The 12,632-nt window shown below is 52.1% G+C and overlaps 1 protein-coding gene across 1 annotated transcript in view; it reads right to left on the bottom strand.

Annotated features, from left to right (window-relative positions):
• NALF2 (NALCN channel auxiliary factor 2) overlaps positions 1–11,727 on the bottom strand; it is a 28,541-nt gene extending 16,814 nt beyond the window's left edge. Inside the window, exon 1 of the mRNA XM_041742259.1 lies at positions 10,853–11,727. Coding sequence (XP_041598193.1) covers positions 10,853–11,725 — 873 coding nt within the window. The 5' untranslated portion in view covers positions 11,726–11,727. The remainder of the gene's footprint in view (positions 1–10,852) is intronic.
• Positions 11,728–12,632: the final 905 nt, after the last annotated feature.

Here is a 12,632-nt window from a genome sequence, read left to right as displayed (position 1 = left end):
AGATGGAGATGTTGAAAAGAGGCAACTACTGCTTTGTTTCACCACCAGCTTCCTACCCAGAGACGAAAGCCCACTATTTATGCTTTAATCTTCAGCAGCTGGTGAAGGGAGTGCAGCTGTCTCCTTGTAGAAAGGTTTTCTTGCCTTTGGACACTAGCTCTCCTGATCCAGGTCCTATCATTTAGGGGCTTCTGGAAATGCCTTGCCCAGGAAGACTCCAGTGCATGAATCCATTCCTTCAGAAAGGTCTCAGGGCACTCTGCCTAATGGCTCCTACCCAGCATGCCCCAGAAATGTTTTGCATTGCAAAGCCTTCGCTTGAGGCAGATGGAGAGTTAGCTAAAGCAGGGTTCTGATTCTGGCCGTGCCAGTGGCTAGCTTTGTGAATTTGGAAAAGTCATCAGTAAGGAGGCAGGGGACTCAGCCACTAATTTGCGAGATGACTATGAGCAAAGTACTTTCCCTCTCTAGGCATCAATATGGAGCCAAGAAGATGGTCCGTAGGGACGCAGCAGGTGTGCGGAGAAGACAGGGTCAAACATCTTTAAACTTAGTCCTGTGGTCAAGTCCCAGGTCTGCTCTTAGCAGTTATGAGACCTCAAGCAAGTGACTTAAATTTCCTGATCTACATTTTTCTCACCTGTACAATGGAGACGATAAAGGCACCTATCCTTACCTTTCTATAAATTATGTCTGTAAAGCAACTAGCACAAAGTTTTACCAGTGGTTTAATTGCACTGGCACAAATGAGGCAGTACCACTGCCTCCTGGATTTGACCTGGATTCAAATCCCAGCTCCAACTCTTACTAGCTGAATGACCTTGAGCTACTTAACCTCTCTGAACCTGTCTTCTCCTATGAAAAAATGGGGATAAATATTTTTGCACTTTACAAGGCACATGTAAGAATGAAGGTCTGGGACAGTTCTTTGCTTTTCCATTCCTTCCTTTCAGCTCTAAGATGGAAATAACAAATGAGAAAAATAGCTGCCACAAATGTGATCATAAAAAGGTTAAAATCATTAATAATACATAAAAAGTACATAAAAATCAATAAAAAACCACAAGACACAAATGGACAATTCACAAAACGGGCAATAGAAATGGCCTTATAAACAAGTAAAACAAATTTTTGACCTAAGGAATGCCAAGTAAAAGCCAATGCTATACCATTCTTCAACCCCAAATTAGTAAAGCACTAAAAATATGATACTCAGTACTGGAAAAGGGTGGTAAATTAGTCCCACGCTTTTGGTGAAGGTATACACTAGAATAATCCTTCTGGAAAGAAATGTGGCAAGAAAGAAATTTGTATGTCGAGAGCCTTGAAAAGGTTAATACTCTTTGATTCTGTGAGAGGAGTCCCAAATGTTCATTCTGCAGAATTAATGTTTATGTTCCCATTTGTATGCAAAACAAAGGAAAGAAAAAGTCATTGTGTGTGTAAATGTTTATGTAAGCTCAGAGAGAGGGGCAGGAAGGATACGCACCAAATTGTTACCATCAGTGACCTCAGGGCAGTGGCACTGGCACTGGGAGGATTATTAATGTTTTCTTTGTACACCCCTATATTGTTAGATTTGGTACAATGAGCATGCTTTATTTTGTGATTTAAGAAACTCAGCAAAGTAGAGAAATAAGAAAAAAATGATTGAGATAGCATTTATTTAAAAAAAGGAGTCAGAGATCTGACAAAGCTTTATGGACAAAGTTTCATCACAGCATTAATTATAACAGAAGTTGGAAGTAAAGTAAATATCTCACAAAAGGGACTACTTAAATCACACTATATTCATGTGCTAGAATATTGTACACTCATCAAGACTGATGTTTTTGAATATTTAATTACATAGAAAGATACTCAGTATGACTTTAACAGTAATCGAAAAAGAGCAGGGTAAAAAGAACTGTATGATTTCAACTATGTAAAAATAGTTCTATCTAGGGATCCCTGGGTGGCGCAGCGGTTTAGCGCCTGCCTTTGGCCCAGGGCATGATCCTGGAGACCCAGGATCAAATCCCACGTCGGGCTCCTGGTGCATGGAGCCTGCTTCTCCCTCTGCCTATCTCTCTCTCTCTCTCTCTCTCTCTCTCTCTCTCTGTGACTATCATAAATAAATGAAAATTAAAAAAAAATTAATAAAAAAATAGTTCTATCTATTAGGATGGCTATTATCAAAACATGGAAAATAATAAGTGTGGGGAAGGATGCGGAGAAATTAAGAATCCTTGTGCACAGCTGATAAGAATGCAGAATGGTACAGCCGCTGTGGAAAATAGGGTGGGGGTTCCTCAAAAAGTTTTTTTTTCCTCAAAAAGTTAAACGTAGAAATACCATGTGATTCAGCAAGTTCACATCTAGGTATGTACCTCAAATGACTGAAAGCAAGGATTTGAGCTGATACTTGGATGCTGATGTCTGTAATGACATTATTCACAATAGACGAAAGGTGAAAGGAAATGAAATTATATGTGCACATAAAAGCTTGTCCATGAATGTCCACAGCAGCGTTATTCATAATTGCTAAAAGGTGGAAATTACCTAAGTGTTCATAGAGATGAATGGATAAACAAAATATGGCATATCCAGACAATAAAATATTACTCGACCATAAAAAGGAATGAAGTACTGATACAGGCTACAACATGGATGGACCTTGAAAACATTATGTTAAATGTTTTTAACATAACAAAATGTAATGACACAAAAGGATAAGTAGTGTATGACTCCACATATATGAGGTTCCTAGACTAGACAAATTCATAGAGAGAGAATGTAGGATAAAGGTTACCAGGGGCTGGGGGAGGGAGGAATGCAGTGTTATTGTTTAATCAGTACAGAGTTTCTGCTTGGGAGAATAAAATACTTCTAGAAATGGATGGTGTTGATGACTATACAACATTGCAAGGGTACTTAATTCCACTGAACTAGACACTGAAAAGTGGTTAGAATGGTAAATTCTATGCTATGCAGATTTTACTATAATGAAAAAGCCAAAAAGATCTATGTAGGGGCACCAGGGTGGCTCAGTCAGTTAAGTGAACTGACTCTTGATTTCGGCTCAGGTCGTGGTCTCAGGGTCCTGGGATGGAGCTCTGAGTCGAGTCAGGCTCCTCGCTCAGTGGGGTGCCTGCTTGGGGATTCTCTCTCTCCCTCTGCCCCTTCCCCCCATTCCCTCTCACTCTCTCTCAGAAATAAACAAAATCTTTTAAAAAATAAAATCTTAGGCAGCCCTGGTGGCTCAGCGGTTTAGCGCCGCCTTCAGCCCAGGGTGTGATCTTGGAGACCTGGGATCGAGTCCCACCGCAGGCTCCCTGCATGGAGCCTGCTTCTCCCTTTGCCTGTGTCTGTGCCTCTCAATCTTTCTCTGTGTCTCTCATGAATAAATAAATAAGTAAAATCTTTTAAAAAAATAAAATCTTAAAAAAATATATATTCCACAAAAAGATTATGAGGAAATACACTATACATTAAGAGGGTCTCTGGGAACTTTTACCTGTTATGCTTCTGTTTTCCATAATTTCTCAAAGACCTTTTTTTAGGTAATTGGAAGAAAAAGGTATTTTCAAAAGATTTTGAGTCTACAGTTCTGGAGGATTGACTGGGCTGGAAGTTCTCATTGAGTTAAACACTAAGCAGATATGTTCACCTTTCCCAGATGTGTCAGGTAACCAGGCTATCTGCTGGAAGCCAAATAAAATGATAGGAAACAATGGTAATGTCCATCACCACGCCATGTCCCTTGGTAGGCAGGCGGAACTTGGTAAGCTGGCACTTCCTTCTACCCCCCAAGAAAAGCCTAGCCATCGCAGGCCAGGGCTCAACAAAAGAGTGGCAGGGGAAGTGGGTGTCCAAAGCTCAGGGCAGGGGTCAGCAGGCTCTGAGCTAACAAGGTCTCACTGTTTCCATTACCAGCTCCACTACACGAGGCCTGCCTAAGAAGGACCTCCTCCCCTCCTGCACCAGTTGGTCCTTACCTTCCCTCCAGGCAAGGGGCGCCTGGCTCCTCCCACCTCCTGTGCAGAGCCTGCAGAAAAAGGAGGCAGCAAACACTTCCCTTCCTGGTAGCCATCCCCTGTCACTCTCCCAAAAGGATACTGGAATTGTTACTGAGTTTCAAGGATAAGAGATTGGGAGTGCTGAACAAAGAGGATGCTGGTGGGTCCCTACTTTGCACCTGAACTACCCCAGGAGGCCTTAAGCTGCCAGGAGGCCTTGCTTGACCCCCTCTGAGGTCAGTGTGGCTTTGCAGCCCAGTCTCTCAATAGCCAGCTGGGCATTGCTTCTGACAGCTGGAGGAGATCATTAATATATTCTTTATACATGTATTCTCTGGGGAAAGAACAGACAGACCTGATTTTGTATCCCAGTCTCCCTACCTTTTGGCTCTGTGGAATGGGTGGGTCACTTCCCCTCACTGAGCCTCAGTTATAGTCATTTGCAAAGTGAAGATAAGGGCAGTAACTGCCTGCTGGCATAATTGCATTTAAATGAGTTTATGGACACATATAAAGCCCCTCTCATCTCCCAGGCACTCAAAAGCTTGCAGTTTTCTTTCCCCCTTCTTGGGCACCAGTCTGCCTAGCCCAGAGGCTTGTGGCTCAGGTTCCATCTTCCTTCTCCAGGATCCATCTGAGCAGGAGCTTTGGTCCTGGCAGCCCCTGTCAGTCTGTAGTAACGCCTTTCCTCCCCAGGACCAGCTGCAGCTTGCCTGTGCCCTTGCTCTCCCCTCTAAGTAGCTACCTGGCTCAAGGTGTCAAAAATCCAGGCTTTGCTGAACCTCCTCTTATGCCTAGGGAGGAAAGTTTGATCCAGCAGCCCTGGCCACCTGCATACACTCTAGTCTGTGTGCCTGTAACCACAGGGAGCACAACACACGCAGTCCCCTGAGACCTCCCAGGTCAGCATTGGAGAATGGTGCTTCTGGAAGCCTGTCTTGGTCTAGACCCCTTAGAAGCTGCCCCTGGCCTTCCAGTGAACAGCTGCAGCTGGAATCTGCGTGTGGCCGAGACAGGAGCTAAGGCAGGGGTGGGGAGTAGGTTTGATGTCCAGTTTACATGGGTACAGAGCAGGTAAACAGCCTCAGAGGGTGGAAACACTAAATAACTGCCCTCAGGGACAAGATTTTCTAGGGCAAACTTCCACCCTTGAGCCTGAGATGTCCTCCTGCATACCCACCCACACACCAAGGGGTGCCCTTTCCATGAGGTACCAATGCCTGGCGGGGGGGGGGGAGATGACACGCACCCACAGGACTTAGAGGCACCCTCTCAGGCTTGTGAGGTCTTCAGAGATCCTTGATCCTCTTTTTATTGTCATCCCCGCCCACCATCTTCCCTTTCCTCACCCCTACCTCCACTGCCTCCGCCCTGTTCAGTAGACTCTTCCAGCCAAACCATGAAACTAAGTGGGAGGCTGCTGGGCTCACCTTTCTCCACCTAGCTCCCCACCCCCCACCTTCAGGAGATACCAGTGTATCCTTCCTGGAGGTTCCCGTTGCTATGGTGACTATAGTAGTCAGGCACCAGCCTGTGGAAAGGATGGAAAGTAGCCATGAAGAAGACTGTGTGTTTGTGTGTGTGTCTGTCTGTGTCTAAGTGTGTGTGCATGCACACATACACTGTTCTACCTTAAGCAGTTAGGGGAGAAGACAGGGAGGACACAGAAGCAGAAAGGGAGGGGGAGGAAGGGAGGGTACAGAAGAGGGGACTAGAAGATGGAAGGGGAGGCAGGAGAAGGCACAAGGATGAGGGAGGTGAGGTGTGAATGGAGTGTGAGAGATGCACGGGTAAGGGGGCATGGACATTATTGAGGGCAAGAGGCACAGGGCAGGGGCGGAGAGCTGGGGGGAAGGCCAGAAGAGGGGAAGGACATGGGTTAAGAGTTAGGAAGGGTATGTGGTACAGATGGGTGATAAGGGGATAAGGTGGGATGGGTGATGGGGCAAGGGGCTGGAGATAACTGTTGGGAGAAGTTGGGGTTGGGAGTGTGTAGGGGTGAGGATTAGCAAGTGAGGCATGGGGTGTGGTCTTAGGAAGGGTCTGGGGAGATCTTCTCAGAAGAGATGGGAAAGGTTATGGGGCCACTGGTATGTGGATGGGGGGTGTTGAGTGTGGGCTAAAATTTGGGAAGAATATGGAGCTGGGGTGGGTCAGGATGGGGGTGAGGTAGTCTGGAGAGGTGTGGGCAGCACGAGGTCACTTTTACACTCCTACATTTAATCCACTTTATCCTTGTCTGAGCTATTACACATTGCCTCTTCTCTGTCTCAGAAGCCCAGTGCTCACATTCTTGAGCAACGAGCTTCTGTGGATTTTGAGGCTTTTCTCCAGTGGAGGCTTTGTCATGCTTCCCAGAAGGCCATGTCTTGAGTACTTCCCCCTTCCTCCCCCGCCCCCTCCCCCAGCACAAACCAGAGCCCTTTTTGCCTGGGAGAATCATCAATCAGGGAGGCTGACTGCGAGGCTCCACTCCCAGCCTGCAAGCTTGGGTGACAATAGGGACTGCTGGCCACCTTAGAGCATCTGCCCTTTGCCCAGTGACCTGAAGTCCTTGCTCTTAGTATCAGTGTTAGCCCAGGAGTCCTGCTTGGCAGGAAAGCTGTGACAGGTGGGAGGGGAAAGGAAGGCAGTGAGGCAGAAACAGCTGCCAGCCAGAGTGGAGGAAGAACAAGGTCCCAATGGGTATGGACAGAAGGCGAGGAGCCGGCTCTGGCAGTCCCCCTTCCTCTGTGTGGAGGTGTCATGCCCCTCTCCAGCTCTTCCCATTCAATGCCACTGTTCACGGAGCAGGCTCTGCTCATGGGGCTTCAACCTTGCATTAGAACAGACTTAGAGGTCACTTGGCCAACTCCCCCCATAACCTGGAGTTAGAGTCATCTCCACAGCATTTCCTTCAAGAGTCTACCTGTGTCAGGCCAGATGTTTCCTGGGAACAGGAGCTCACTTCCTCTTAGGGCAGTCTGTTCCCTCTTTGGAAGGAAAGAATCTGTTAAGTGAGCCACTCCAATGTGCCAGGCCTAGGTACTGTGCAGGCTTGTCATTAATAATGACCTCACAGAGCTGTTATGATGAATTAGCTCCAGTTTATAGATGAGAAAAGTAAGGCTCAGAGAGTTGAAAGTCCCTAGCTCAAGGGTCACACAGGAAATAGATAAAAGAGTTAGGTTTGAACCCAGGACATTCTAACTACAAAGTCACTTTGGGGGTAAGCAAGACATGCCTCTTTTGTACCATGACAACTCTTCTGAGATTTAAAGTCAGAGACCACATCCTCCTGACTCTCCTCTTCTCCAGGTGAAACAGCTCCTTTGACTCTGTCCAGGAGAACCTGGGTTCCAGCTTCCTCCCCATCTGCTCAGTGTGAGATCCAGAATGAAACACCCAGTCTGCCCAGGTGGGTTCGGGCCTGTTCGGAACAGAATATAACTATCACATCCTTCCTTGGCACCAACCTTTACTTCTGTGGCCCTGTGGCAGGTAAGAGAGTTAATTGTCCTTCTCTTGGACTTCTATCCCTTCTTGAATCAGAACTATGAGAGAAGGAGCCAGGGTTTTGTTTGCATTTCCACCACTCCCTAGTTGCACTGTCCTAAATTTTAGGTCAGAGAGGGACAAAGGTGGGAACAGAGGCCATCGGAACCAGCAGGGGTGCAGCAGGGCTGGGAGGATGGAGAGCTGTGGGGGAGTGAGGCAGCTGTCCAGCAGGGCTGGGAGGAAGGGCCAAGGGTAAAGGGAGGTGAGGGCTCAGGGGCTATATGCACAAGAAGATAAGGGTGGGGTAGAACAGCAGCCTGAGTTTGGAAGAGGCCAGGGTGGGGATGGGCATCGGTCTGCCTAAGTTAACATCCCTGCTGTGCAAGAGGAAGTCAGTCGCACATTAAGGAAATGTTGCAGCTGGTACTAAATTGGGAGGTGTCACAGGCAGCAGTGAGGACAGGTATGATTCGTGGGGCCCCATATGGCCTGAAACAGGGGCAGGCATCGCTGAGGGATGAGGGAGAACAGGGTTTCTGGAACTGCCCAGGAAAGATCTGACTGAGACGCTCAGGACAAGCCCCAGGGCAGGGTGTGCCCTGACCCTGGAGCAGAGGCTCCAAAAGCTTGGTTTTCTGGCCTGGGCTATGGGCTCTCCACCCAGGAGAAGCTTTGAGGATGAGGCATCATCCCAAGGGATCCCCTTTGGGGTAGGGGCTGGACAGGAGGGCTTGGAGCCTGGGGGCAAGCTTGGGAATGGGCAAGAAGGACTGGGATAGAGGTGGAGTGGTGGAGTGAAGGGAGAGGGGCTGCAGGTAGAAGCATGAGCAGGGCTTCCTTTTCCCTCAGTGCCCATAAAACAGTGGAATCCAGAGTCCTGTGGGTGTAGGCCTCAGCTGGAGAAGAGTGGGAGATGCCAGGAGAAAGCTGGCACTGCCCTTCTCCCAGCACAGCTGGCAGCAAGAGAGCAGGCGGAGTTCATTTGAGAGGGAGAACAAGAGAGTGACAGCGACAGCAACAGCGACAAGGAGACAAAGGAGAGCAGGGAGGGCCCTGGCCATGGGGAGCTTGATGCGAGGCTATGGCAAAAGCATGCCTCTGCTCTTCTGCAGAACATGAAGGTTGCAGGCCCGGCACTCCTGCTCATCAGCTAAGTGACCTCAGGGCAAAGGGCTCAATCCCCCTGCACCTCAGTTTCTTCGTCTGTAAAATGGGGATGATGGTGCTGGTATCGCCATCCTCCCTGGGCAGTTGTGATCTTGTAATATTTGTGAGAGAGGTTAAAACGCTAAGTGAAACACCAATGTCAGGTGTTATATTATCATTACAAAATGCTAATAGCTATCTCTTCCCACTTAAATCTCATGAAGGACTCAGGATGGGGGCAGAGCAAGGATTATGGATCCTGTGTTACAAATGAAGAAATAGAAGCTTAGGAAAGTGAAGTGACATGCCCAAGGTCACACTGCTAACAAGTGGTAGAGGTGATAAGGCCTCCCAAATCCAAGGCACTGGTTGGCTTTCTTCTCTATCAAACTGCTTGGTAAAAAATAATTAATACGGGGGATTATTATTTAGTGTGGGATCGGACAGAGCTTGGAGCCAACTGCCACAGGGGGGAAAAACCTGAGGGAAAGTTGTAGTTTATGGTCTCTCAGTCAGCCTGGTAACTGAAGAGAAGAAGAATGACTGGGGCCACAGGACTGGAGGGAGGGCCACAAAGATAGACATCCTTTATTATGTCTGCTGTGGACCATGCCCCTCCACTTTGGCTGAGTGTGTATCTGTGACTGACATGGAGGGTGTGTGTCTCTCTAGATGACAAAATGTGTCCTCCTTCATGTGACACTTCTTCTGCTGCCTGACACCGTAGGGAGCTGTGTGTGTGTGTGTGAGACAGGGTGTCTGCTTCGATGGCACCGTTTGAGGATGTGATGACCTCTCTGTATCTCTGCATGACTTTGCCTGGGGTGGTGGTGGTGATGTATGGCAGTGTGTATTTGTCTGTCTGTACACCTTTAAGAAGTGGAATATCTCATTTGGTAGTGTGAGTGAGGCAGTGAGTCAGCTGAGGCTGAGGGAGGCGGGAGGGAGACTGCTAGGTTACGAGAATGGGGAAAAAGGAGAATGAGAAAGTGAAGTCAGGAGCAAGGGGCTAGCCCTTTCCTCCCCGACCCCTGCATAAATCCTTAAGGAGCCCACCGAGAGCATGGAACCCTGAAGAAGTCCACAGGGGTCGCATTAGATGGAAAGGAGCACTTTCTGCCCCTCCCTGAGGCCTCTAAGGGAGACAAACTAGGATAGGAGTCACTGTCTCTCTCTCCAGCTCTCAGCCCCCAGCTCCAGGATGAGTGGGGCCACCACCCCACCTGGTCTCTTCTTCACTTGACCCTTTGACCTTGCTATTCTCTTTTCTCCCAGAGGCAGGTCACCTGGCCAAGCAGAGCAAACAGAGCAGTAATACCACATCCCAAATGTTGATAGCCACCATGCACCTATTGTCCAAAATGACCCTACCGAGGGTCAAGAAGTTTCTCCATACCCAGCTCTTCCCTAGGCAGGCCCGTTCTGCAGTGGCCTCCCCTCTCCTCTGGACGCCTGTCCCCAGCAGCCAGATAACCAGCTTTCCCTCCACTGCTACCCCAGTGTGTTGGGAAGGCATTGGGAGTTTTGTAATGCACCAACCCCCAGTGGCCCTCCCACAAACCGCTGTGCCCTGTTCCCCAATTCCTGTTATCAGGGAAGAGGAGCTGGCAGGTGGCAGGTTCCCTACTTGAACCTGGGTGGCAGGTTCCCTACTTGAGAGAAGACAGGCACCCCTGGGTGGACTATACCTCAGGTCATCTAAGGTCACTAGAGCCCCGCACTCCACCAGCTGGAATGCTTCTTCTCTCAACCACTGGTAGGGGCCAGAGGGTGGACAGGTTAGGTAGCCAAATATTTTTCCTTCCACCTTTGGCCTTCTGCCTCCAACAGTCAGTCCCAGGACTTTCAATTCAGACTCAGGAAAGGAAGGGGGCACCGCTGGTGGAGGATGGATGTTGAGGGGTAGCCAGATCAGTCTTTCCATCCCTTTGTCTGTGACCCTTCCCACCTCATGCGGGGGCGGGACACCTGGAAGCCCGAGTCAGAAGGTGCCCAAACCCGGAATTAATAGAAGTTGGCCGGGTGGTTAAACTGACCTGAATCCCTGAGGCACCCTTCTCTGGGGAGGGTCCCAAGGTAGTACTCATGGTGCCCTGCTGTGAAGGTGGGGATGTTGGAGGAGGTGAGGTGGGTGAAGGGGGAGGATATAATGTCCTTTTCTCTCTGAGTCTCACCGCCACCGCTACCGCTGCTGAGAGGGAGGTGTCGAGCCCGCGGACGCCAGTCCCTACCTTACAGCCTTTTGTGCAGGACCGGATTGAGTACTCTTCTGCCTGTAAGTATTTATGCAGCACGAGGTCGAACTCGTCATATTTTTCCTGAGCATGTCGGTCGAGCCGCTGGTATGCCTCGATACAGTTGCTACAAACCTCCCAGGCCCCGGAGCCCGGGCTGGCCACTACAGCCAGCAGGTCCCCCAGCAGGGTGTCCAGGCTGCAGTCCAGGCTGTCGGGGCGGTCCATGCCCAGCAGCAAGTCCCAGACCGTGTAGGTGTCGCAAAAGGAGAGAGTGAAGTTCCGAAAGTGGCCTTTGAGCAAGTTTTTTTTGGCGGAGGGGAACTCGGCCGGGGCACGGGAAGGGGAGTCAGGGGGCCGCAGTGGGGGGGCTGGGGTTGTCGGTTCAAAAAGTCTCTGCAAAGATTGCAATTTGGTGCAAGCTGCATCCAGCCCCGTGGGCTCTGGGACGCCACCGCAGTCCGGCCTGGGACCGGCAGCGGGGGCGGCTTTGGTCAGGTTGCTGTACTGGGGGCCGCAGGTGCCCGGGGGCGCGCTGGGCTCGCCGGGCGGCGGCGGCGGCGGCGGCGGCGGCAGGGGGAGCACCGCGCGAGGAGGCATCGGCTGCCGCTCCCGGCCGGTCCCCCAGGGCAGCCGCATGGCGCTGCTCAGCTCCCTGGCCCGGGGCCGGGCCCCCGCGCACAGCCACAGATGGTCAGCGAGCAGCACGGTGAAGAAGAGCAGGGACGCCAGGGACAGTCGCCATCGCTGCGCCCGCTCAGAGTCAGCGCAAGGTTTGTCGCTCGGCCTGGGAGCCCAGCAGCAGCAGCAGCAGCAGATAGTCAGCGCGGCGGCGTCTTTCCCGGGCCACATCCAAGCGCCCCTGAACATATTTCAGGGGGGGTCCGGGCCGGAGGGATCAGGCGGGCGCGAGGCCGGACAGCCGTCACGCGCGGGCGAGCCGGCTGCACGCCGCTCCGCGTTCCTCCGCGCCGTCCAGGCTCTACCTCGGGGGCCGCATGGTGAGGCAGGCCGGCCGGCCCGGGGCCCCGCTCAGGCCAGAGTCGCGGGGTGCTCTCGTGCCGTCCCCGCGCTCCTCCCGCGCCCCCTCGCTCGCAGCCCGGGCGCTGCCGCCCGGCCCGCTAGGCACTGCCCAGCGTCCCGGCGGGGGGCGGTGCGGGGCACTGGGGCGGTGGCGGCTGCCGCGGCGGCGCCGCACTCCTCATAGTGTCGGGCCCCTCAGCTGCCCAGGGCTCCGCGCCACTCTAGTCCGCGCCGGCGGCCGCCCGGCTCGCACTCTGTTCTGGCCGTCTCGGTTCGGCGCAGCTCTGCGCCCCTCAGCGCCGCCGTGCGGGCCCGGCCACCACGCTCCACTCGCTCGCCCCGCGCCGCGCCGCTCCCGCCCGCCCGTCGGCCAGCCCGCCTGCTGCCTGCTCCGCGCGGCTCCCTGCCTTGCTTGCGCCCTCCTAGGCCCGCCGGCCGGCCCGCTGCCCGGCCCTTCGGGCTTCCCTCGCGCTCTGGCCGTTCGCCCGGCCGGTCCCGGGCCGGCTCCGCTCCGGCTCCGCGCCTGCTGCTCCCGGAGTTCCGGCTCGGGCGGGCCACCTGGCTCCCCGCGGCGCCACAGGCGCCGGACCCTACACCGGGCTTCACTTAGTGCGCCGCTCGCTTCCGTCTCCCGTTAGCACCGCTGTGGCGGCCGCCGAGCCGCACGGCCCCGTGGCTCCCGCTGGCCATGCCCCCCTCAGTCTGTCGCCATCTTCTGCTGTGCGGAGAACACCTTGAGAGCCCGTGTGCGAGT

This window comes from Vulpes lagopus, chromosome X, assembly GCF_018345385.1.
Source record: "Vulpes lagopus strain Blue_001 chromosome X, ASM1834538v1, whole genome shotgun sequence".
NCBI lineage: Eukaryota > Metazoa > Chordata > Mammalia > Carnivora > Canidae > Vulpes > Vulpes lagopus.
Note: the sequence above shows the minus strand (reverse complement) of the source record. Positions and strands in the feature narration are given on the sequence as shown.